A 26,538-nucleotide genomic window follows, 5' to 3' on the forward strand; every position below is an offset into this window, starting at 1 on the left:
TGAAATAGCTGAACCTGAAACACACCCAACACATTTGGTTTGTGCATTTTTCTGTCAAACCACCTCCCTGGTTCTGTTAATAGCTGCAGTTTTACCTGTTTATGGTGAAAACATGTCAGCAGTGTTTGATCTGCCGATGTGTTCGGATTTTATCTTTTGTGTTCATTTCATCAGTTTTTCTTTCATCCACTCATTTGGGCTTTTTGGGTAAACTAAGACTTTGGAAGTCAGTCTTGAATCTAATTGGATTAAATAAGTCTGAGCTGTGTTCATGTAACAACTTGAGGCTTAAATAAGAGATGGTGCTAGTTTGAGTCGGATGTTTTCAGATTCAAACGCACACACAGGCGATGAGTCTGTGAGTTAAGCAGCTATGCAGACAAGCACCATAAAACAGGCTGAATGACTTAATGGGACGGCTGTTTTTATTTCAATGCACCAAACCCACCTAACATCATGAATCATAATGAATAAAACTTACTGCTTCTAAATTAATGTTTTATATTAGTTACAAAGACTTTACATTTTTACACATATTTACTCACATAAGCCCAATAATTAACAAATAGATATCATTTTATCCCATTAAAAACTCTAGTGTTGCCTCTCCCCTCATGAGAAAATGAGTTTTCTTGTATTTATACTTGTAATCTATGTATTTGACCATGTAGACGGAAATAATTGTAACCATTGTACAGATATATCAAAACCATTTCTGTTTTGCTTGTTTACAAGTAAACATGACAGCAAATCTCCTGATTTCCACAAAAGAAAAAAAAAAAAAAAGCACAACTCATAATAACATCGGTTGCTTGGTGTTGCTGATTTGCTCTCTACAACATCAGGAGGATCGGACCCTACCTGACTGAACACACTGCAACTCCTTACTGGCTGGCCTGCCTGCATGCTCAGTTAAACCTCTGCAGATGATCCAGAATGCAGCAGCACGTCTGGTCTTCAACCAGCCCAAAAGAGCTCATGTCACTCCGCTGCTAATCGCTCTCCACTGGCTTCCAGTTGCAGCGCATCAGATTCAAAGCTCTGCTTCTGGCTTACAAAACAATAACCCAAAAGGCTCCAGTCTACCTCCACTCCTTAATCCAGAGCTACACTCCCTCGCCACAGTTACGCTCTGCCAGTGAAAGACGCCTAGTGCTCCCACCACAAGGTGGCACCACATCAGTAGCTAGACTCTTCTCCTCTCATGTTCCCCGGTGGTGGAACCATCTACCAAACTCCGTCCGATCAGCAGAGTCCTTATCCACTTTTAAAAGCAAGCTAAAGACTCAGTTGTTTAAGGAGCATTTCCACACTTAGCTTAACTCTTCTACTCAGAATGAGTTAGAAAGATTTGTCCATCTCTTTGGCTCAACCAGGTACTGAAGAAGCTGCTGCACTACGATGATATTGTGTGATGAAATCGGGATCTTGTATTTAAACAAAATGCAAAACTATGCATGCAATACAAATTTGAATATGTTTTCCAGTTGGTTGTTATCATACCCGTCATCACTGCAGCTCGTTATACAAACAGTGACAACAACTGCTTGCAGTACACTGTGCCCGTGGAAACTTATGACACTAAAAAGGCTTACATTTGTGGAACTTGTCCATCAATATATCCTTTCTTTCTTTGTTTCCTGAAGCAAAATGCCACCATTGGAGCAAATCCCAACTTTATAGCAGCCCTCTTAACAGTTATTGAGACGAATCCCTTGAATCCAAACAGGGTGCCGTAGAATAAGACAGGGATCACCAGCGCCCGTTGCTTTGATCCTCTTGGGACCATAAATGTGGTGGTAATGTTTCATGGTCATATTTAGTAACATAAAGGACTAGAAATGCAACACTAAGCCTCTGTAGAAGATGGGACAAAAGCAGACTTCACTTCTTATGGCAGCCTAAGTCGTTGTGTGTTGGGAAGAAGATGTTGCGACTCTGTGAAAAGTGCAACCATCTGCTTTGGCAGCAGCATCAGAACCAGACTTTTGACAAACTGTTTAACAAACAGTCGTTGTTATAATTGTTCTTATTCATGCTTTTCTAAGTTTGTTTTCTTATTGGTGCTCTTGATGATTATCTGTTTTCTTTCTTACAGAAGCCGTAAGATGTTTTCTGCTCATTATATTTACAGGTGTAGCAGCAGGTTGTCTGGGTTTTCTGTTTGGGCTTTGATTCTACAGTTTTTTTTTTCATTCTCTCTTTCCTGTTTCATTTCCCCTTCCTTTGTTCCCCCTGCCAGGTCCAGCAGCATCCATCCATCCATCCATCCATCCATCCATCCATCCATCCATCCATCCATCCATAAAGAAAGAAAGAAAGAAAGAACACCCTGCTGGTCACCAGAGGGCTAATAACATGTAAGTTAGTAATAGCCAAAATTCTAAAAATTGATGGAACAATACTCAAGTGTCAAGGGAAGCTACAATTCTCTTTATATCCATTAAGCTCCCCCTTGGTAAGGCAGATTTATTAGGAATAAGCAAGCATCCAGGCCATCATTGTGCTTGCTAAAATGCTGGAAAGAACAAGTTTAATAAAGAAAAAACTGAACAAACTGATAAAAACATCTGGCTTTGTGCTGGGGACTCCTACTGTGCCCTGACAACTGGTTGTAGAAAGAAAATATTGCTTAAACTGTTAGGTATAATGGACAACACTGCACAGCTTTTACACAACAGTGAGTAGTGCATTCAGACAGAGGCTTCTTCAGCTTAGCGATACTAAAGACAGTACAGGTTACCACTGCCTAATGCGTTAAATAATGACGCTTCTTTTTTACTTTGTGAAATCCTTCTTTGGTCAGTAATATATACTGTAACTATCTCATTTATCTTTACAGCTGATAAAGTATAATTCAGTTCTATTTTGATCCATTAAACTCTTAAATATTTTACCACCTTATGAGCTGGCATCTACATACATGGAACACATTTTTGGTTATACCATAACACTGAATGCTGTGGAGCAGCAACCCGTTCCACACAAACCAGCCAAACCGAAACTCAGGTCTTAGGAAGTTAACTCTGAAGAGTGCTGACATTTTGAAATGTTGGGTCCCTGGTGGGACTAACACTTTACGTTAAACCCAAATCCTCTTTCTAAATGTAATGTAATCGTTTGACAGTGTGTTATTAGTTTGTGTTCAAACTCCTTGTTAATTTGCTTCAGTCCCACCCACGTTAAGCTGTCTGTGGTAAGACACACTTCTGTTTGTATGCACACACTTTGTTTTGACTCCAACTCAATCCATCTGCATTATGGAGGAAAGTGCTTTGTATTATTTGCACATCTGTTTGTGTTTTTGTGCATCGAAGAACAAATGCAAACAAACAAGAACAAAGAAAGGTCTGTGCCCAGAATGCCAAATTTCTTAAATGTAAGACGTGTGCACACTCGAAAAGGCCTTAAACAAGCGACAGACCAAAAGATGACTGATAAGAACAAGAAAAGCCACTTTCTGAGGGCTCAGGAAAGTTTTTCTTTAGTGAATTTGGTTGGTTTTGATTATTTTCATGATCACAGGATTATGTTTTGATGGAGATTTGTGGCTCCTGCTTCCTCCAAATGTGACCTCAACAAGCTAGTCAGTGTTTAAATGAGTTGCCTTTGAGCCAGAGCACAAGTTCATCCATTCATTCATTTCTGTACCGCTTCATTAATTTCAGAGTCTATCCCAGCAAACAACAGGCAAGAAGCAGGATACGCCCTGGACGGGTTGGCAGTCCATCGCAGGGCCAAGTTCATCCAACATGCCAATAATTGACTTGATCAAGGGGACGAATGAATCATGATCCTTAAAGATTACAAGTCTGATTATAAGCAGAGCAACCAGCTTCGCCACTAACTTGAGTGCTTTGACACTTTATCATCTACAAAACAACTAAACTTTCATCTTTTGTTGCAGTTATACACTGTAAAAAGAGAATAATTGAACCAACTCGAATGAATTGTTTAAATTGGTAACAATTGACTGAAATGAGTTTATCCAAGTTGAGTTTTTAAGTTTGTTCAATATCAAGTTTTAAGTCAGACTTACTCAAATAACTAATCCAAATCACTTCGACCCAATTTCATGGAAAGTCAAATTAAATTGTCACAGCTGTAGTAACAGATACGCTGAGATCCAAAGATGCATTTTGGTGCATTTATTGCAAACAAACAGCACAGAGCCATCACAGTGCAGCAAGGATGGATGCATGGAAACATGAAAAGCAGCGACTTAAACTCATAAAGAAAAATGATTAATGAATAAGTGAGAACAGGTCAACAAAATTATGGCCACTACCCAAACCTGACTCTCATCTGTCACAGGTAAGTCCGCACGTTCACACACACATCTGTACGTGTACACACCTACTCCCACGTGAGCCACCGGATCAGCAGCACACACACATTCTCACATTCCGTGCACCTCATCTCCACCCATAATGGTTCAAGTTATTTTAAATTAAACACTTGAGTTTTCCAATAATAACTTAACATTATACTTTGTAATGTTGCATGAAAATAAAGTGTTTTAATCATACACTTTCAAATTATATTTTAGTTTCTACAACAAGAGTATTTTAATGTTGTAAGAAATATTGAGACTAATAATATTAGATGTCAGATGCTTTTTATGGTGCGTCTCTTCCTGAGCTGTTCTTCACACTCACGGTGCCAACTTCAACATTTAGACTGAACAAAACACTCCAACATTGTCTAAATGTAAACACAGCAGGCAGTAAATCACATAACTCAGTTTTAACTCCTGCTTATTATAAATTCCCCATAAGTTGTTTGTGGTCTTTTCATAACTGGCTCTAAATGATTTGAGTTGATCTGCTGACTTAAACTAACTTATTAAAGTAACTTGGATAAACTTAATACTATCATTGCTGCAAATGGAAGCAATTCATTGAAGTTTCTTTTACGATTCTTTTGGTTTCAAGTTACTTGAATAATCAAAAGTTTTTATTACTAACAAAAAAGGTTAACAGGGATTCTGATATTTAGATATTTATTTTATAGATCAACTACTGCCCAAATACTCTATCCAGTCAATGGATTTAGTATTTCTTTAAGGTTTACTAATAATTCATACTTGCAAATGGCAAAAAAAAAAAAAAAAAAACTCAAATAGTTTTTAGCTTAAATGGGAAAGTTAAACAGCTCCAGGTGTTGTCATGTGTCCCTAATGGGAAACCTTGCTGGCATCATGCTAAAAATCATGCAACATTTCTCCTGTGCTGCCATCTACAGGATTTTTGCCTTTACTGATGTTGGAATACAATATAACAGCACCAGAACAGGATCATCCACCTTGAATTGAAACCACTACCTGAACTCATCGTTTAGCCTCTAACTGCTTCCAAGACTAAAACAGTTCAAAATAACATAGACAAGGCAAGGCAGTTTATTTGTATAGCACATTTCATGTACAGGACAATTCAAAGTGCTTTACATAAAACAAAGACATTACAGATATTTAGAATAGTAAAAGGCATCAACACATAATCACAATAAAATAATAAATTACATTAAAATGATTAAAAGTAAGATAAGTTAAAAAAGTTACCGTGTAGATTTCATGCATAGGCGCATGAGAAAAGAAATGTTTTTAACCTGGATTTAAAAATGTCTACATTTGGGGAAAGTTTAATCTCCACTGGCAGTTTGTTCCATTTGTTTGCAGCATAACAGCTAAATGCTGCTTCTCCATGTTTAGTCTGGACTCTGGTCTGGACTAGTTGACCAGAGTCTTTGGATCTAAGAGCTCTGCTAGGTTTATATTCTCTGAACATATCAAAGATGTATTCTGGGCCTAAACCATTCTGGGATTTGTAAACAAGCAGAAGGGTTTTAAAATCTATTCTGTGGCTGACTGGAAACCAGTGTAAAGATTTCAAAACTGGTGTAATGTGTTCAGATCTCTTAGTCCTGGTTAAAACTCTAGCAGCAGCGTTCTGGATGAGCTGCAGATGTTTAATGCTCTTTTTAGGAAGTCCTGTTAAAAGACCATTACAGTAATCCAGCCTACTGGAGATGAATGCATGGATGAGTTTCTCTTGGTCTTTCTGGGAGACTAAACTTTTAATTCTGTTGATGTTTCTGAGCTGGTAAAAAGCTTCTTAGTGAAGCTTTGATGTGGCTGCTGAAAGTCAGATCTGAGTCTATCAACACTCCCAGGTTACGAACATGGTCGGTGATTTTAAGAGCCCGAGTCTCCAGGTGTTTGCCAATGCTGTTCCTCTTCTCTTTGCTACCAAACAGAATAATCTCAGTTTTGTCTTCATTTAATTGTAGAAAATTCTCCCTCATCCAGGTGTTTATTTGCTCCAGACACTGACACATTAAGTCTATTGGACTGCAGTCGTCTGGTGACAGAGACACATAAAGTTGGGTATCATCTGCATAACTTTGATAACTAATGCTATAGTTCTGTAATATTTTACCCAAAGGGAGCATATACAAGTTGAACAGAAGAGGTCCAAGGACTGACCCCCGGGGAACATAAAAAAAGAAAGAAAACAAAACAAATGGATCAGATTTCAAAAATTCCACAAGTCAACTCTTCATCTTGTTGAACTTTACTGGGCTTTATTTAATAAAAAGTAAAAAAAAAAAACAAAAAAAAAAAAAAACAGGCATTTATGGGAAAATATCAGATACGTATGACTCCATATTTTAGACCAGCATTTTAGCTTTCTCCAGGGAGGAAGTGATGATGGTCTCTGTCAGCTGGTGGGCGAAAAGATGAAGATCAATTTCATCTGGTATCTGCTCTCTGGTTTTAACACTGAAGACCCAGTCCATGATATCACACGACATAGCCTCTGCAAACGCCTCCATGCTGGCCCCATGCTGAGGATCTGCATCTAAAGAGTCTCTTGCCAAATCATTCGTGGACAGTGAATGCATCAGGTGCTCCATCAGTTCCATCTGAGGATCAGTAATGGTGCCGCCTGAGTCGTCTTCTTTATCTTTTGGAGTTGGTGGAGGAGGAGAGGGCAGGAAAACCTTTGCCAGTCCACCTTTTAGCTTTCGGGCAAAGCTGTGTCTGCTCCTCTCAAGCTCGGGGATGAGAGGGGTGGTCGGAGGGGTGTCGGGGTAGTCGAGAGATCCCACAACAGGAAGCCCTGACTGGGATAGAGGTGGATGATAGGAAGTCTGGATGTCCTTCATTTGATCCATGTCTGTGTCCAACAAGTTTTTCTCTCCAGATTTATCCACAAAAGACACCATTTCAGCATATTCGGGATCAGTGTTTGGGCAATCTTTGATGTTTTGAGCCACACAAGCTTCTCTCAGTGCATCTTCAATTACTGCTGACGCTAACGCCTTTGCTAACATCTCTTCCTCTTGATCAGAAACGGGCATCTCAGGTTCACCTTTCTCTATTTGGTTTAGTAATGACTGGATTATGCTCTCTCCCATATTTTGGGCAAACTGCTCCACAACCTCTGTGTTTAGAGGGCTTCTCTCTCCAAGGCTTTGCAGAACAGGCTCTGGCATCCTTGGATTTGCACGTACAGTCTGCATTGAATCCTGTGAGGATAAAAGAAATAAGCAAGGTTTAAGTGAAAAAATATTGTCCTTTCTGCTGCCTTTTTCCTTTTTTGCAGAAATGCTATGCCTTACTCAAATAACTAGTCCGCTTTTTTGTTCTTATTAAAATATTGTTTGCCAACAGCCCAGCAAAAACCAGACAGGTCATAGATATTTTTCTTAAATGGTGCAGCATTCCCCTTCGGTTTCTGCTCTATAAATATTTCTACATTCCTGGCTTGTTTCAGATTAGAGCATCGACTGATAAGCGACTAAATGAAAAAATACTCTACTCTTTTTGAAGTTTCTTAATCAAGGTTCTTACAAGAATGGAGAAAGAACAGATGTACAGACAGAAAACATAGCAGAAACTTTCCCTCTGCAGCCTGAGATGGAAAGCAAGATGGAGGCCCAAACCGCAGCCTGTCACTAAATGAGCTGTCAGGATGTGACAAGCAGGAAGTTCAGCTCAGTATCAGCTCAGCTCAAAACCTTCCGCTGTCTTCAGCGACAGCAACCTGCTGCCTTTCTAAGTCCCAACATCTGTAAATGATGCAGATAGAATTTCGTTTGAACATTTTTATGTTCAGTTGGTAAAACAGAAATATATTAAAACTAATGTTACATGAAATGTTCATTGCAGAGAAATCCAAGTCCATTTTAGTACAAAGGAAAACACTGGATGGAAAATGAATACCAGTGCATAGAAATATGAATTATATAATGATAAAGGGCCATTTTCCTCCACTGAGGACTTCAACTTTTAATTATATGTGATACTTGGGTAACACATAATCTTTTACTTACATAATGTCTGTAAATCAAACAAGATTATAGGTTTTTACATTTACTGAAACACGGAGCCTTTATCAGTAATATGAAACAACATGCAGGCATCATTGATCTCCCAGGTCCTTTGTAGTCTTGTAAGTGGAGGCCAAGCTGTCTGACAGATTACTTTAAAGTTTATTTCTTGGCTGCAAAAACATGAGGTATTAATTTTCACATCTAACCTTTGAAGCACAAAGGGAAAAAGCACATTTCCCAAAAATGATATACTGTGCCTCCAAAATTTAGATTACCTTGTGCTTAGATGAAAAGGGTATAAAGGCCCCAAATCTGAACATAAGCATAACATATGATATGACAGGAATTGGCTAACATAAGAAAATTCAGTATATACTGGCAATACATCATTATCTATCAAACAAAACAGACTAAGAATGTTGGACGCCAGCTACCATGCCCTCAACTGTGGGTTTATAAACTGGCATTTTAAGCTACTAGTTTAGCCTTGAGCTTGTGCTATCTTAGCATTTCTGGTGTCAGTAGTGACAACATGGAGTTTTTTTAGATTTCTATCATGCTTTGCAGCATATATATATGCTATATATCAGGGGTGTCAAACTCCGGTCCTCGAGGGCCGGTGTCCTGCAGGTTTTCATTGTTTCCCTGATCTAACACACCCAAATAAAATCAAATGGATCCAACCGCTTCTTGTAAACGTCTTCACAATAACAATTCATTTCAGTCAGGTGTGTTAGATCAGGGAACCGATGAAAACCTGCAGGATACCGGCCCTCGAGGACCGGAATTTGACACATGTGCTCTATATAAAGGCAAACTAAGGTGTTCCAACAACCATAACCAGACTGGGTTTATTCCTAAACCTAACCATGTTGATAAGTCTGTATTTAAGCATGCAAATCAATAAATAGCATTTTGTGAATTTCAGAAAGTTCTGGTAGACTGAATTAAGACTGAACTTGTAGGATGGGAAAGAATTTACCAGTCTGCAGAACTGTGTGAACATTTTAAAGATGAAACTCAAGCTTTTAACCCAGTAAAACTGTTTTTAAAGACATAAGTAAAACAAACCAGCAAAGTCTAGCATTTCTTCGTTAGTTAGGATTTGAAAGTCTGAGACACCAATCCCATCAATTCACATGCTAATGCTAGCTTATCCTCATCTAACACATGCAGGCCTGTGATGCGACTTACATCTAAAACTTAGCTTATTGTAACTGTTGTCATTGCACGACGGGTCCTTTGGCACCAAGATTTCTGTAGGTGCGGCTGACTTGTTTGTTTATGTCAGAGTGCTAATATCACTACAAATGATGTTTTTTTTTTTACAACTGCTGGTACTAATCCTGTGATGGAGCACCAGCATTGTCTCAGTAGTGACACCTACTATTTATGATGAAGATTGCAGTAATTCCAAACTTGCTCTCTGGGTTTAAAATGAGAGGAACCATTTAGTTTCAGTGCACACTTCAAAATCATCCATGATGGCATGAGAATGCGTTTGTCCTCACTGCATGGATAAACTAAACATCTTTAAAGGCACAATTACAATCCTGAACAATATTAAGAGGTTTTGGGGCGACACATGTTACCATCCAGACTACATTGTTTTCAGGGAAGGTGTAGCTAATTTCAGCAAGGTGGTGCCAAAACACATTCTGCCCCCAGATGCTACACTGGCCTGCCTGCAGTCCAGAACTGTCATCCAATAAAAGCGTTTGATGCCTCATGAGGCAAAAAGTACTACAACGGAGGCCTGAACTGTCCAACAGCTTGAAGTCCTTTAATTTTGCAAAAATGAAGGTCGTCTCAGCTCCTATATGTCCAGTGTTGTTAAATAAAGAGATGAAACATGTTGTAAACTTTCCAGCTTTGCTGCTTTGTCTCTGTGTTTTCTTTTATTGCAAATATACACAATCTTAAATCAATTTCAACAGACAAACTTTGTCAAAGTAAGAGGAAACTAAACCTTAAAAACAGATAACAGCTTTCTTATCTTTGTTTCCTGCAGCCACCATCCAACTGAATTTTCTGATCTGAGTCTATGTTCATGAAGTTAATTGTGGAGGAAAATACTAATTCAATCATTATATTATGTAAACTGGATTTAGCAAATCCATATAGTAACAGTCTTTTTTAAACACAGAGAAAACTAACACTTTAATCCCAGAAATATTGAATGAGTTGAGTCTAGTGATGTTGCAGACATTTCAGTGGTGTACCACACAAATATTCTGTTACATACTGAATCGATCTCAGCCTGTCAAAATGGACAGAACCCAAGGAGGACAAGATGAAGAATGAAACACAGATGTGGAACAAATTGCTGCTAAAACAAAGAATGTTCTCTCCTGACGATATGACTTGGACAGCCTGAGAGGCCGAGGAGCGTTTTGAGAGGCGAGGACGATTCTTTGCTACGTTACACAACCACAAACAAAGCGTGCCGATTCTGAACGTAGTTGCTAACACAGCTGACCCAAAGCTTCCACAAACAAGCAGAGATTCTGCATCTGTTGTCTGTACAAAGGCAAGCTGACAACATGGCAGGTTTGATGTATAAACGTCTCACTTGACCTTTTATGGGCACTTGATTTCTCTTGTTTCCAGTGCTTTATGTGATGATGTAGATCCAAAGATGCAGGTGTCTGTTTTTGCCAGTGATTTTGTCAAAAAAAAATAAATCATAAAACTTTTTTTGCTCAAGAAAGAGAGATGATAGGTTCACAAAAATAGTTAAGATAAAAAAAAATATATAAAGCTCTTTTAGCCAAACAGGCAAATAAACTTGTGGTGCATGATTTAAGCGGTATGGCAGATTAAAAGGCCAACTTCTGATTTATAATCAAAGCTTACAAGACACAGAAGGAATTTTGTGGACCAATTGGAAGAGATTAAAACCAACAGTTATATAAATGTTCCAGAAAATATGAAAGTAAAATACAAGAAGCATCATTTAGACCAACTTACCGAAGTGACAGCTTTAGTGTCCCCAGTGCAAACCAGTAGCATGGAAACGCTTTGACATACAAGTATTACTCACTTCCTGCATTTCAGTGTGTGTGTTTGCGTATGGGTGTGCATGTGTGTTTGTGGGAATGTAGAAATCTACGTCACTGAGAAAATGAGGAAGTAGCAGCGGCTTACATAAATTCTGCAAGTGATTTTTTACTCAAACAAAACAGAAATAAACTGTAAAGCTTAGCCGATCAGCACAAAACCTCCATGAAATTCTCCATTTTTTTAAATACAAAACTTGTTTTTATACTTGAATGCAAAGCAAAACCTACAAAATATTCCTGAGTGAAGGAAATATTCACTGAGGGATCAGTGTGACACGCAGCAAAGGGCCAGAGGCCGAGTTTCAGACCTGTGTAGCCTGTAGCTTCTAAACATGAGATGGCTGCTCAGCCTGTTGAGCTGAACACCATCGACAACTATCCCCTTTAAGTACACTTATCTGACAGTAATAGTGCTACGTCACAAGTAAAATTAATGTTATGGAAGAGCTATTTCAGTCATTATTCAGTAAATTGTGAACATTAACATTGCACTACATATTTAAGAGACTTAGAGCCTCTTGTGCTACCATAAAGTTTCACATTTAAGATCTATTAGAAAAGATGTTAGAACAAAACAAAATTTGTTCTTGTAATTTACGCAGCTGCAAAACCTATTTTTTACCATTTCAACTCCTTGGCTGCCTCGCATATTTTGTGTTTGTTTAAGTGAGTAAAGTAAAGTAAAGTAAGTACATCCTCAGAAATGAACGCAGTTTCACAGGCAGCAATACACCAGTAACCAGTAGGGGGCAATGTAGGGACCAATTTAACCAGATGGAAGGTCACCATGTCAGTAGTAATAAACTTGATGGACATTTTCAACGACCAGCTGTGCTCGGTTTAGGGGCCTTACATATGTCTATGATACAGTTGTTGCCACGTTTAACATTTTGTTTATACTTCACAAATTCAGGAAGTCTAGCTTGTCTGAGTTTTCTAATGTGCCTCTAGTGGAATCTAGGAAGCACAAAGTGCCACTTTAATGTTTCACTCTGATGCTGACAGTAAAAAGTAACTTAAGAGCTCTGGTTAAAAAAATGCTATCCAATGGGTGAGGCTTTAATTGCCTTGTTTTAGGCTTTTTTTTAAAAAAAAACCACACACTTTATAATAACAATCTTGGTGTAAACGTGGTATTTACTTCAAGTGTGCCAACTAGCTAACAGACATCATGCAATTATGCTTAGTGGTTATGGTATTGTGAACAGGAGGAGAAGCTTGGACTACAAACAAAGCATTTTAGCTAGCTGCAGGAGTGGTGTCGTCTGTGGAAGAGATCGTCTCTCAGTATAACCCAGAACTGGGTTTTATTACTTTCTTGACCTTTTTATAAACCTTTTAATAAACTGTGTATTTCTCTGAAGGTAAAGTGAGGTTGACAACAGCTACAGTGGGGCTCAGACACTCTATTTTCCACCATGTTCAAAGCCATATATTTTTCCTATCCCATCATAGTTTTGAGTAAATATGTGCTAAAATTTAACACTCCACTAAGTCTCATGAAATGCAGCTGTAGGATTCGGTTTAGCTTACTGCAAACTGGCTGATTATTCCTTTCTACTTATATTTAACTGCAAACTCTGACATTTAGCATGCTGAAGCTATGGAGATTTCTGAAAAAAAACCTATTTCATTAGTGGTCAATATTTTATGTTAGCTTGTTTTTATTTTTTAAACTCACAGTAACAGAAACCCAAGTACAGTAACAGTAGGTGAGTAAATAGTTTCCTTTAGACTGTAGTGAAGAGAAAAACAAGCGTGAGAGAAACAGAAGTCCTCTGAGAGCGTTAGATCCTCAGTTCTTACGTTCCACAACTTGCTTTCTATGCTGTCTTGAAATTTGATCGTTTTGGATAAATCTCCATGAAATTTGACCTTCGTGACCCCAAACGTAGTATCTGAACCCCACCCATTTGGATTTCTTAGCAGCTTCAACCAATCTGAAAAACTATGAAAGTATTCCTCCCAAGCTCTGATGGAGACATAAAGAATCTGGAAGAAGCTGCTTTCATATGAAAGGTTTTTGGCTGGGATGAGCCCAGCAGGGAGGGGAGATAAAAGAAAAGGATTGATGTGCGATGATATCTCTCTGTAGACTTTGTGCGATGCCAGACTGCACTGTATAAACAACAGGACATGGAGCTGATTTAGAATATCCCACTGAAAGTTTTTCATGGTTTTCTTTGTTAGTCTTTTGAATGTGTTTTGTTTGTGTGCTGTGCTTTGGATGAAGAAAAACCCAAAGGATGTTTGTTCATTTAGCTTCTAAGAGAAAATGATGCATTTAGAGGGTGTACTCGGAGATGACATAAGTCTGTTCCCTAGGCTAAGGAAGGATTACATTGAATTCATCCACCCATCTGTCCATCAATAGCCTTTTCTGGGGTGCAGGGGGGCTGGAGCCTCTCCCGTTCTCTATCAGAGAGGCAGGGTACACCCTGGATAGGTTGGCAGTCTACAGGCCGACACTAAATGCTTTTAGGATTTATTTTCTTCTCCTAATAGGACTCAGAAACACTTTATGGCCTCATTTCCTGTTATTCAGACAAGAATCACAAACAAACACCTGGCAGTTGGTTCAACTTTAGCTGCCAGCTTCCCCTGATGAGTGCACATATGTCATCAAGAGTTTTATGATCACCTATTAGCGAAGCTGTGGCCACATTTACTCATTGTTGCGAGCACCCAATAGGCCCGCTGTGCTCTTTCCTCTCCAACACAGGAAATACTTATCTTTGTGTCAGTGTGCTAATTGCTCAACATTGCATCATGAATTTTGACATCTGCAAAAAGTGCTGTTACATAAAGTTGAAATATGACACTGACTTATCAGCCTGCTTTCCACATGATTTCTTATTCAAATGGATCTTTTTTTAATTTGATTTTTTGTGGGGTTGTGTGATGTACTTGTAAACAGTGACTTACCTGCAGTGGTGGGACAAAACATCTGCCTGGCGTTTTGGCCCAGACTGGCTCATATATGTACATGCACACTTCGAGCTCCTCAAAGCCACTAAAACTATGCTGTTAGTTAGCAGGAATCAGTGAAAGTAGACGTGTTAAAAACTTCCAAAAAGTGTAATTTGTTAATAAAATAAAAATCTATACTGCAGCACACTGATGGATGTTAGAGCAGCAGTTAAAACATGATGGATCAGATGAAAACTGTTTCCTGTTAAAGCGTAGAAACAGTGTCTCTGAGTCTGCGGCTGCTTCTCTCTTCTATGTTAACCAAGTTTAACTAAAGATTGAATTGAGATATTTTTTATCATCATAATGATGCAATCAGGTGCAGAATTACTGGACTCTGGTAAAGAGGGAAACAGCTGCATCAGTATTCACAGATGGACCTAGGTGTAGGCTGAATAAATAAAGAATCTTTAGAAGTCTTTATTTCTGTATATTGTCCATAAACACCTAAACAGAGGCTGCTTCAAACACATTTTGAACCAAAAGTATCCAATAATCAGCCCACAACTAATAACAGATCAACTAGTAACAGATCAACTAGTAACAGATCAGCTAATAACAGATCAACTAGTAACAGATCAGCTAATAACAGACAGGCTGAATAAAGAAAAATTTAAATGTGCTGACTGACTGTTAATGTTGATAAATGATGGTCAGAAAATTATAGGGGGGGAAAAAGCATCATATAATACTAAAGTAACCAGACAGAGTTCTGGACGTCCCCTTTATTGTACCGCTGGTCTACAGCTCAGTAATGAACGCATACCGGGTCATTCTGGCATCGATGCAGCTCTGGTAGAGGACCCATGCACTCAGTGCAGCCAAGTGTGTGTGTGTGTGTGTGTGTGTGTGTGTGTGTATGGATGTGAATGCGAGAGGTACACATCAGATGCAGACATGCCTGCGTTGCTCATGATTTAAAACACCGAAGCCTTCCCCACCCCTTACGTTTCTATTGGTTGCCAGGAGGTTTGAAAATGTAACTGCTGCGTCTCCGTCAGGGTTCGTTGGATTTTATCAACATGATGAAATAAACAAATGCCGATGATATGTCATATATGCATACTTTGAAATAGCGTCTACTTGTGTTCCAACATGACGTACCAACGTCAAATATATGACGTTTTCTAAATATAATCGTAATCATTAACGTTTTTGCTTTCGATATTATTAATTCTCACAAGCCTGCACCGGGAGGAGTTGTACCATAAAACCAACGCTCCCCCAGCAAACAGCATCCTGTGCGACTTTTTGATTGGTTTGTCGGGCTCAAATTCTAGCCAATGAGAAGGAGGCGCAGGAGATTAGATCCTCAGCTGAAACACTTTTGTTTGCCCTCTGTTGTACAAAGCAGACTCCTCCGAACTGGACTGTTTACTTCAAATACAATCACCTTTTCTTTCTCTAAATCAAAACCCGGAATATACAAGAAGCACGCATACGAAAAGGTGAGATAAAAGAGTTACTGGAGAGTTGTATTTCGAGCACAGGCAGGGATTCACGTGAAGAAACCCCACCCGGTGCAACTTTAACTTGAACTACTCCGTTTTACCTTGAAACAAGCAGTTACATTAGCTAAAACCATTAGAAGTCTGCCCCACAGTTTCATTCCCGTCTTCTCTGTGTGTTTCTTTTGTGAAACAGGTCACCTTGCAGCGGCTTGAGTTGTTTTTTCTGAATTAGCCAGCAATGCCTTTTACGAGGGGAAAGAAAGCAACAGCCTCCACTGGCAGCAAAATACCCAAACTGAATGCAGCGTCGACTGAAAACCAGGTAAACAAAACGGCATAAAGTGTTTTGAAAGTTTGTTTTGGTTGTTAAAGTTGCACCAAACGGTGCAGCAGTCGACTTTGCACGTAAAGCATAAACTTTATTTGCAGCATCAAAGAAGGGAGCAAACCGCCCCCCTTTCCATTACATGCATAACATAAGCACGTGGTTCGTGGCTGATAAGTTGTGTTTTCTCTCTTTTGTTTTATGTGTGTGTGTGTTTCAGGACGAAGGCCTGCAGGTGAAGAGGTCCTCTTCTCCTCCTCATGGAGCTCCAAAGAAGAGGACCGCTTTTATTGACATCACCAATGTAAGTCCTGTTAGACCTGATGTCTGAACAGCATTTAAACTCAGTGATCAGCATTTAATCCATGTGAAGCTTTTTCAGGTAAATGTTCAACCAGACTTTTTATTCAGAGCCATGTTGAATGAAGCATTTCTTTCTGTTTAGAAACTGCCTAATCTGACCAGGCCGGACAGTTAATCCAATTTTAAAATCAGTTACACTCTGGGTTTTCAACAATCATAAAAATGAAATGATCTGATTTGTTGCTCCTTTGCAGTTTACTCTTGTGCTGTTTTCAGTTGCAATCGAGACTCCTCCCACCAATCACCAAGAAAATAGAAAAATGTTCAGTTTTTTGTGAGTCGCGACTAAATAATCCACCAGCTCCCAGAGACACAGAGAGACAAACGTTATAAACAAACAGAAGTTTTTTCTCGCCAAAGACCAGTGCTGAGTTAACACAGTGAACAACCCTGGATTTAAGAACCTCATCAGCACTTTGGACAAACGTCATCACTGCCGTCTCGTCTCCATGTTAGTGAAGAGTCCCCCTGTCCTGGATGATGAGGGTGGTGAGGGTGTTGTGAAGGATGTGGCTACAGTCCAATGTTTTGCCACCGCTACGGACCCTGTGGTCAAGCCGTAGATAAATGTCACGATACATTTCACTGACGTAGATTTCAACGTGAAAACAAAATTTCTCCAGACTAATTTTTTCCAGATTACACTGGGCAGAAGACAGCTGCTGGTCTGAGACAAACGAGAGCTACGGGGACCTGGAGGAAAGACACTAGTCTGTATTACCACAGACAAGCTTCAGATGTCACACTGGCTGCCTTCCTCTCTCTCAGATAGATAGATAGATAAAAATTCACATTATTAAAGTTAATAATGAATAATTGTGTCAAATAATCAAGATCTCAATTTCAATCAAAATAATCGTGATAACAACCTGAAAGAAATGTGTACAAAATTAGTTCTTTATTATTAACTTCTATTATTTAGGACAAATTTTGTTCTGGAAGAGCCATGCCTCTTTTTTGTGGGGGAGGAGGGGCTATATCCACTGGCAAACGCTTTCCTCCTCCACCGCTTGTCATCCCTTCTTCCCGGGTCACTGCCCGGGTCACTGCCCGGGTGACGGTAAAGGAGCGGACCCACTCTGCCTGGTTCACGGCCCAGGTGACGGTAAAGGAGCGGACCCACTCTGCCCGGGTCACGGCCTGGGTGACGGTAAAGGAGCGGACCCACTCTGCCCGGGTCACCGCCCGGGTGACGGTAAAGGAGCGGACCCACTCTGCCTGGGTCACCGCCCTGCTGACGGTAAAGGAGCGGACCCACTCTGCCCGGGTCACGGCCTGGGTGACGGTAAAGGAGCGGACCCACTCTGCCCGGGTCACGGCCTGGGTGACGGTAAAGGAGCGGACCCACTCTTCCCGGGTCACCGCCCGGGTGACGGTAAAGGAGCGGACCCACTCTGCCCGGGTCACCGCCCTGCTGACGGTAAAGGAGCGGACCCACTCTGCCCGGGTCACCGCCCTGCTGACGGTAAAGGAGCGGACCCACTCTGCCCGGGTCACGGCCTGGGTGACGGTAAAGGAGCGGACCCACTCTGCCCGGGTCACGGCCTGGGTGACGGTAAAGGAGCGGACCCACTCTGCCCGGGTCACCGCTCGGCTGACGGTAAAGGAGCGGACCCACTCTGCCCGGGTCACCGCCCGGGTGACGGTAAAGGAGCGGACCCACTCTGCCCGGGTCACCGCCCGGGTGACGGTAAAGGAGCGGACCCACTCTGCCCGGGTCACCGCCCTGCTGACGGTAAAGGAGCGGACCCAGTCTGTGTCACAGCCACACACAAACAACCATGAGACGCGGCAACGGAGAGTCCAGAGAAAACAGAGGCGGAGTTTTAATCTGGGACCCGAACATCACTGTGATGAGAAATGTTCATCATAACCAGAAAAATTTTTGGCCGTAAGTGGAACGAGAAGCTCTTCTTCTGAGGAGGAGACAACTTCCAGCAGCCTGAGATTAGTGTTGATGATTTCTGTCAGTAATTTATTCCATTAGGTTTCCATTTCAATCATTGATCACATCTAATATTCGGTTTTATTATGAATAAATGTACATGCATTGAATTTGAAATTCCTTTAAAGGGAATGGAGCAGTTACTTTTCAGAGTAATTCATTACTTTTAAAATGTCGTGACTCTGTTACTAACGCCGTTTTTTCAAGAAGACACATTACAAGGACTGTTTTCACTTTAATTTTGATTCTAGTTTTGAAACAGCAGCTCGACACCAGCGGACTATTTCACTTTCATCAGCTAAGGAGGATCAAATTTTATTTATAAAGCAGTTTTCATACAAAAGATACACACAAAAGCAATGTTTGTAACTAGAAAACAGCCATTAAAAATCCACAACTACTACTCCTCACACACACACTCATACCCAAAGCAACCCATAAGAAAAAAAAACAAGAATTTAATCTGGGTTGCCACCATTGTGATGTCTTGGGGATCCGTCCACACCAGGAGCCACCCAGACCAGAGCCATCCCCACGGCAACAATCCTAAAGACCAAGCAGGCAACGGTCCCAGTGTGGAGGGTCCCCATGAGGATAACACAGGAGTTAAAAATTAATTCAACAATAAGAACGACAAATATGAAAGTTTTAACTAAAGGAGTTCATAAAAAAACAATGTACCTTAATAAGAAAGGTCATAAAAAGCAGAACTGAGAAAAATACAAAAACAGACAGTCTGCAAACCTGAGCTTCGCTGCAGGTCGTTCCATAGACGAAGGCCTCGCTGCAAGTTCCAGTCCAGACTTCAGGAACAACTAAAAGGCCAGTACCAGGGAGATGGAGCACCGTACCATCAACGCGACTGGACAAAGGAACGAGCATGGACAGAACGAAGGAATTAATTTAAAACATAATGAAGAATTATTCGATTTGGATCAGAATAAACCAGCCACTTACTTCGGATTTAACTTTAGTTCGGAATGGTCATTTTCATTCAGGATTATGTGTTTACAATTTAAAGAGGAGCATGCGTGAGGTTCATGCCACTTCCTGTGCACTGGCTCCGATTGGGAGCAGCTAAGATGCGTCATTGATGAAGTTTAATCACAGCGTTCTTCCTGTAGATCATCTACAGAACCGATGCGGCTGCTTCTTACTGATCCTCTGATTAGAAAATAATACGGCAGAAAATATTTAAGCAATCTGCCAAACAGGAATCATTTTAAAAGGAAGGAGGGAAAAAGGCAAGGGAGTTAAATTGGGTTTGAAAAGATAAGCATTGCTCTGACCTGAAACTGCTGGTGATCTCAGATCAACTAAAACGATCAGCAATGCAAAGAAACGGAGGAGCTGGTCATAACCAAGCCTCACTCTGCATATTTTAAAGCCCACTCGGGGGATATTAAAGCTTTTGTGCACCTTCCATCTTTGGACTAAATTATTAACGTTGTTATATTGTACAACTCACAGTTTAATTCCCCGTTATTCCTCGTTTGTCAGCACGTAGTAAAGCGTACCAGAGGCGGAGGGAGAGACTCGGTCCAGCCGTCGCTGCGTCTGTTCGTCCTGAAAACGGCAACTAAAATGAGCTCAGCTCTTTTCCCTTGGCCTTGTTGGAAAATGGGGGTCAAGGAAAGGTGGTGGAAGGACTCTAGTGATAAATATTATAAATGGTTTAATTAGGTGAAATGTGTTACTCATAGGACCCTATGAATCTGTATACATCTTTCCAGATTGAATTTTATTTCAGGTACTTCCAGGTCATTTAACTAACTTGTACTTGGGAATTTTCAGGAAGGGAAGGACCCACCAACCGTGTGGTAAATGTTTTTTTTTTAAAGCTAGCTGGTTTAAAAAGAGGTGGTAATCCACAGCTCCCTTGCTGATGAGTTTCTCATCAAACCTCAGTGTAGCGCTGGCTCTCCTGGTGCATGCACACACACACACACACACACAGAGTTCTGTGACAATTTCACTTCTAGATTGACCGACTCTTATGTCAACGGCCCAAGTTCTGCCATTTCTGGCATCCTGTGAGTTTGCATTTCTGTGATTGGACAGCTAGATGGCAGCTTGTGCTCAGCCACTCTGCTTGAGCTCCACCGCATCATGGAGCTCTGATTTTTAGACCCTTCTCCAAACTCCTGGACAGAAAATCTTATCAGTTAAACTCCTTCATCTGATACAGCACAGTTCTCTGTAAATGTAACCTGAAAATTAAGATGTGCATGTTTTGAGAACTGAGCTTTTCCGCTGTGGCCTCGCCTGCAGCCAGCCGGCCTGCTCTGTGGATCCCATTTAGGCTGTTTGGATCGTTTCTGAGAGGAGAATTTACAAAACTTCATCAGCACAGTGTGTTTAAAAATGTTCATCCCAACTCATATTCCCAGGCTCATAAGGTCCAGCTCAGCCTTCCAGGGAGGAAGAAAGAATCGGGAAAGAAGACGCTGAAGAAAACTTCCTCCACCTCGGTGCCAGCAAAGAATATAGCCAACCTAAAAAAGTAAATCACTTTCAACACTTTTTTATTCCCAGATTTTATATGTTCTTAACTCCCAGACTCTCTCACCTTCTGCAGGTCTTCGTCTGTAGGCTCCGAGGGGACGACGAGTGAGAAGGAAAAGAGTGATGCAGAGGAGGTGAAGGAAGGAGGACCTCAGGGGGATGTTGCAGCTCCAGTGGAGAAGCTGGAGGATGCTTCGCCCCCTGCTGGACGGGAACTGCCTGCACATCTTCGGAGGCAACCAGTGAGGAAAAAAACAATTTACCCCCAATAAAAACTGTGTAAATGTTACAAAGAGTAATTTCTGTACTGCTCGTCCATGTAGATCCCAAAGGAGTTTGACGTTGACTCTGACAACTCTGAGGACCTTTACATGTGTCCAGAGTATGCAAAGGAGATCTTTGACTACCTTAAACAGAGAGAGGTGAGCCAAACTGAGAAGCTTCTGTCACTCTGAGTTGTTTTTTAAAGGGTTTCTGTAACTTTTAGCCCCACACGGCTTGTAACAAGGCCTCATCGGTAACTAATACAGAGTTAAAGGTGATCTGATTTAATCTGGCCTCTAAACCGGAACATTTATTGCAGGAAAAGTTTGTCCTCTCTGACTACATGCCCCAGCAGCCAAGCCTAAACCCAGAGATGAGGGCGATCCTGGTCGACTGGCTGGTTGAAGTGCAGGTGAGTGCTGTCATAACATTTCAGGTGGTTTACTTTTAAATCTGAGGAAAAACATTGGCTAATTAAACCGCTGGGTGTTTGTGTTGAGACACGATGGCCCCTGGCCTTGCTGCCTGGCTGCAAACGAGGCATAGTTCTACTTGTTTCTGTTCAGGATTTCTGAGCTCCGTCTACGTGTTTACACCCCACATGATTGCCTGTTTGTTTGCTTGTGTAGGAGAACTTTGAGCTGTACCACGAGACCCTCTACCTGGCTGTGAAGATGACGGATCACTACCTGTCGAAAGCCCCCATCCACAAGGAGATGCTGCAGCTTGTCGGCTCCACCACCATGCTCATAGCCTCCAAATTTGAGGTGAGGATGCTCAACCTGCTGGAATAAACTGCACTCCACTTTTAGACACAGTTCCTCTTTAATTAACGTTTTTATTTTGTGTGTGTTTCTCACAATGACCCTCCAGGAGCGCAGACCACCATGTGTCGATGATTTTCTTTATATTTGCGATGACGCTTACAAGCGGGAGGAGCTCATCTCCATGGAGGCCAGCGTCCTGCAGACGCTGTCTTTTGACATCAACATCCCCATCCCATATCGGTTTCTCAGACGCTATGCCAAGGTGTGTGCGTGCGTGCATGTGCACACGTGTGACATGGACAGTTCATAGCTAATTCCACCTCTTCAGCTTTAGAGCCTCCTGTTAGTGTGTGTGTGTGTGAGGGGGGTCAGAGTGTGTGAACCTTGCTTATGCAAGTGTTTCTCTTGCTGTCTCTGCAGTGTGTGAGTGCCAGCATGGACACGCTGACTCTGGCTCGTTACTACTGCGAGCTGAGTCTCATGGAGATGGACCTGATGCCGGTGAGAGGCTCACTGCTGGCCTCCGCCTGTCTGCTACTGGCTCTGGTTACCAAAGATCTGGGAGGATGGGTAGGTTACACGTCTCACAGAGCTCAGCTGCTAGAGTTAAGAACATTTTCTCACCGAGCTGCTTCGCTAGACTTTACCTCCTTAATTGAAGCAGACAAAACCAGTGAAACAGGAAAAACAACTATATATATATATATATATATATATATATATATATATATATATATATATATATATATATATATATATACACACACACACACACACACACACACACACACATAGGGGAACGCTTAAACAACACAATGTAACTCCAAGTCAGTCACACTTGTGAAATCTGTCCACTTAGAAGCAACACTGACTGAAATCAGTTCCACATGCTTTTGTGTAAATGGAACAAACAACAGGTGGAAATTATTGGCAATTAGCAAGACACCCCCAATAAAGGAGGGTTCTGCAGGTGGAGACCACCGACCACTTCTCAGTTCCTGCTTTCTGGCCTTGTGAGACCAAATGCTGGTGTGGTTGGTCCTAGGTTCCTCCTAATGCAAGACCATGCTAGACCTCATGTGGCTGGAGCGTATCAGCAGTTCCTGCCAGACGAAGCATTGATGCTATGGACTGGCCGCCCGTTCCCCAGACCTGAATCCAACTGAGAACATCTGGGACATCATGTCTCCATCCACCAACGCCACGTTGACCACAGACTGTCCAGGAGTTGGCGGATGCTTTAGTCCAGGTCTGGGAGGAGATCCCTCAGGAGACCATCCGCCACCTCATCAGGAGCATGTCCAGGCGTTGTAGAGAGGTCCTGCAGGCACGTGGAGGCCACACACACACTACTGAGCCTCATTTTGACTTGTTTTAAGGACATCACATCAAACTTGGATCTGCCTGTAGTGTGTTTTTCCACTTTAGTTTGGAGTGTGACTCCAAATCCAGACCTCCATGGGTTAATAAATTTGATTTCCATTGATAATTTAGGCTGGGTCTGGACCGGAGTCCGGACTTCAAGGATCCCTGGTTTAGATCAGTAAAAACTCCAGTAGAGAGCCATGTAATTTCCACTTTAAACTAGGGATGCACCGACCAACTTTTTTAACTTTCTATACCGATATCTGAGATTTAGTATCGGCCAATACAGAAAAACGGCTCTGAATTGTGCAAGGCAACATCAGACTGGACTTAAACATCGTGTTCCTAATTTTTTTTAAAACAAATGGATATAAATGTACTGAATTACTTATTAAACAACTGTGCACCACTACAGCAATATTATATCAACTTTAACAATCTTAAATAAGCACGTAGAATAACATTCAATGTAAAACAAAGTGCTGAAACTGGTCGGACACGCTGCGAGGAGGTCGGACACGCCAGCCGGGAGTGGGTCGGACACACCAGCCGGGAGCGGGTCGGACACGTCGGGAGCGGGTCGGACACGCCAGCTGGGAGCAGGTCTGACGAGCACTCGCGAGTGCAGCCCGAGTAGCTGATCCGAGAAATGAGATCTCTCCTGCTAGTTCTTATCAGAACCCTCGCTGCAGCATTTTGGATCAGCTGGACGCTGCATTGTTAAAAAAAAAATAAATAAATAAAACTTGCACTGGTCTGTTCTCACAAAAATGTTGAGTTTTTGGCGTTAAAGCTAATATAAAATGTGATAAGAGGCTCTTAAATGTTGAACTTGGAACATTTAAGGGTCCAGCCTGCAGCTCTGCTTAGTTATTAATGTACCGTCCACTTTAAACTGAAATATACTAAAAGTGATGAGATTGGTAAAACGCAGTTCTGTCTGTTGTATTTTTTAAAAATTCCCGTCTTCCTCTTTACCTGCAGTCTCCCATCCTGCAATTCCACACCGGCTATCAGACGTCAGACCTGGCGCCCGTCGTCAGGCGGCTTTATCAGATGCTTCTAGCTTCCGTCGATGATAAACTGACAGCTGTCAGGAACAAATACTCTCATAGGTAAGTTTGGTATTAAAACCGGCTGTGATGTATGCAAATTAAACAGTTTGGTGCCGTTGGGTATTAATGCAACGGTAAATATATTTCAGGGTGTTTTTTGAAGTGACGTCTCTGCCGTTGGTTGACGTGGACATTTTGGAGAAAGCTTTATCCTGTCAGTGAAGACGTCGGGTCCTCCTTCAAACAAAGTCTGTACATACTTTGTTTGTAAATATGTTTAATATTTATGTGTAGTTTAGTTTTTTCTTCCAAGAAATATGGAAAAAAGTACATAATTCATGTTCTTTATGTGGGCATTTAATCTTTTTTAGTGCTAGATTTATCTATTCTTTTGTTGGCCTTTGTATTTTTATATATTTTATTTTTATATAATTTTATAAGAAGTGAAAAATCTTCATTAGTATGTTGTAAGCCCCATCCCTGTTTAGGGCAGAAATGAAAATGTTTTAAAGACATGTTGGTAAATGCTTAATTTTACTGATAATTACTGACCCAGCCCACAAGTTTTCTGTGTTTTTATACATCATTAAAGTTAACAGCTATGCATGTGCCTATTACCACAAGTTGTACAGTGTTTATCATGTTAATATCACCAAGTAATTATTTGTATAAAAGATAACGTTACAATGCTGCGCTGTTTTTTTGTTTTTTTTTATGGCTGTCATGTGTGCTCTTAAAATAATAAAATTGTTTTTTATGTTTTAAGAAAAAAGTTTCTTATTTAACTTTTATTTAATTGTGGGTTGCATTCAAGGTCCTGCAAAATGCAGCCTCAATGAAATTAGTGTAGGATGCAGTTGTGTGTTCTGCCACTAGAGGTCAGTAGTGCACCATGCGGGTGGCTTTGCCAGAAATGTCCTTTTAAGTCGGCACAACTGCCAGACGTTTTCAGGAGGATTTTTATTTATTTTATTTTATTTTGATTCATCAAAATATTTAAATATAACTTCTTATATGTCTACAGTAGCTTTGGTGTCAGTTCATCAGTGACTCCATATTGATTCTGACATACAAACACAATCACTTAATCTAATGATAAGGATGAGGATAAAGCCAGATCTCTGTTAAGAGTCGTGAAAATATAAAAGTGATATTAGCTATAAAATGAAGCCTTTCTGCTTCTTGTAGCTGCTGAAGTTGCCCAGCTTTAATATCAGTTTAATAGGAACTAAATATTTAATATCTAGGTTCAGTCTTTTGATTAATTTTCTATGAAAGGGTTTTATTAACAGGATTTGAACACAGTCGGTGCAGTTTGATGGATGCCCTGCGGCTGGAGCCATGTACATTGTAATTACTGACACTGAGTTTGGACTTTGATCATTTAAATTCTCACCGTAATTCTCACTCGAGTCTTTGTCCCTGACTCCTCAGACAGTGATCATCAGTGCAGTGGTTGATCATATCTCCAGCGATTTAAACGGATCAATAGCTTGACTGCTGTGAATCCAAAAGAAAAAAGAAAACCTGGCTGCATTTCCGCCTCCTGCAGACTTCAGGTGGCTAAGTGACAACCTGCAGCAAGGGATGAGTAAAGGTGTGTAAATTGATTTTGTGTCATCAGGTTGAGTCTGAGAAAAGTCATTTTTGCTCCAGCTATGCTTTGCTTTTGGGAAATTTCTTGTCAACATGCTAAAAACCAATTTAGCTTAGTTTTTATTAACAAATGACCCTTTCTAAATTTTAACCACCTCAGCATCTACTGGATTATGTTTGGCTGTCAGACAAACCAGTCAAGTCCATCTTTGTTGTAAACGGTTGCATATTCTGAGCATTTCCAGCAAATCTGAGAAGCTTAGTTATCTTTTTCTTTACATCTATTGTGTCAAATGACTCTGTGATGGTGGTGGTAGAAAAAACATGTTTGGATCTACTTATTTATGGCTGGTTTAATCAAACATATAGATGACTTTTAACAGACCATCTCCATCATGGCACACATGCAGCATTTTAGATTTCTCCCAGTTCAATTCAACAGTTGTCATTTAACACAAACAGATGCTTCGCCTCATCTTTTCCTGGAGATTTCTGAGCCCACTGCTGTTCAGTGGATCAATTTAAGTGATTGA

At 40.8% G+C, this 26,538-nt stretch overlaps 2 protein-coding genes across 2 annotated transcripts; one reads left to right on the top strand and one right to left on the bottom strand.

Moving 5' to 3' along the window:
- Positions 1–6,402: 6,402 nt before the first annotated feature.
- Positions 6,403–11,386, bottom strand: si:dkey-171c9.3. The gene is made up of 2 exons (XM_041986111.1): positions 11,308–11,386; positions 6,403–7,530 (listed from the first exon to the last, which is right to left on the bottom strand). Exons 1-2 carry the CDS (start codon positions 11,347–11,349, stop codon positions 6,670–6,672), a joined length of 903 nt encoding a protein of 300 aa, XP_041842045.1. The 5' UTR covers positions 11,350–11,386; the 3' UTR covers positions 6,403–6,669.
- A 4,299-nt stretch (positions 11,387–15,685) lies between these two features.
- On the top strand, positions 15,686–25,159 carry ccnb3 (cyclin B3). Its single transcript, XM_041984562.1, has 12 exons — positions 15,686–15,817; positions 16,014–16,142; positions 16,366–16,449; positions 20,844–20,956; positions 21,032–21,200; positions 21,282–21,380; positions 21,542–21,634; positions 21,852–21,989; positions 22,096–22,251; positions 22,410–22,559; positions 24,339–24,469; positions 24,559–25,159. The coding sequence occupies exons 2-12, from the start codon at positions 16,059–16,061 to the stop codon at positions 24,629–24,631; spliced, it is 1,290 nt and encodes a 429-aa protein (XP_041840496.1). The 5' UTR covers positions 15,686–15,817; positions 16,014–16,058; the 3' UTR covers positions 24,632–25,159.
- The last annotated feature ends 1,379 nt before the right edge of the window (positions 25,160–26,538 follow it).

The sequence above is a fragment of the Melanotaenia boesemani genome, chromosome 5, assembly GCF_017639745.1.
Source record: "Melanotaenia boesemani isolate fMelBoe1 chromosome 5, fMelBoe1.pri, whole genome shotgun sequence".
NCBI classification, from domain to species: domain Eukaryota; kingdom Metazoa; phylum Chordata; class Actinopteri; order Atheriniformes; family Melanotaeniidae; genus Melanotaenia; species Melanotaenia boesemani.

What these genes read in the sequence shown, in the direction of transcription:
- si:dkey-171c9.3 (XM_041986111.1), bottom strand. Translation starts at nt 11,349, where the DNA reads ATGCTACTGGTTTGCACTGGGGACACTAAAGCTGTCACTTCG. An exon ending in ACACTAAAGCTGTCACTTCG is followed by an intron (nt 7,531 to 11,307) that starts GTAAGTTGGTCT and finishes TTATCCTCACAG; the next exon opens with GATTCAATGCAGACTGTACG.
- ccnb3 (XM_041984562.1), top strand. Translation starts at nt 16,059, where the DNA reads ATGCCTTTTACGAGGGGAAAGAAAGCAACAGCCTCCACTGGCAGCAAA. An exon ending in CAGCGTCGACTGAAAACCAG is followed by an intron (nt 16,143 to 16,365) that starts GTAAACAAAACG and finishes TGTGTGTTTCAG; the next exon opens with GACGAAGGCCTGCAGGTGAA. An exon ending in CTTTTATTGACATCACCAAT is followed by an intron (nt 16,450 to 20,843) that starts GTAAGTCCTGTT and finishes TCATATTCCCAG; the next exon opens with GCTCATAAGGTCCAGCTCAG.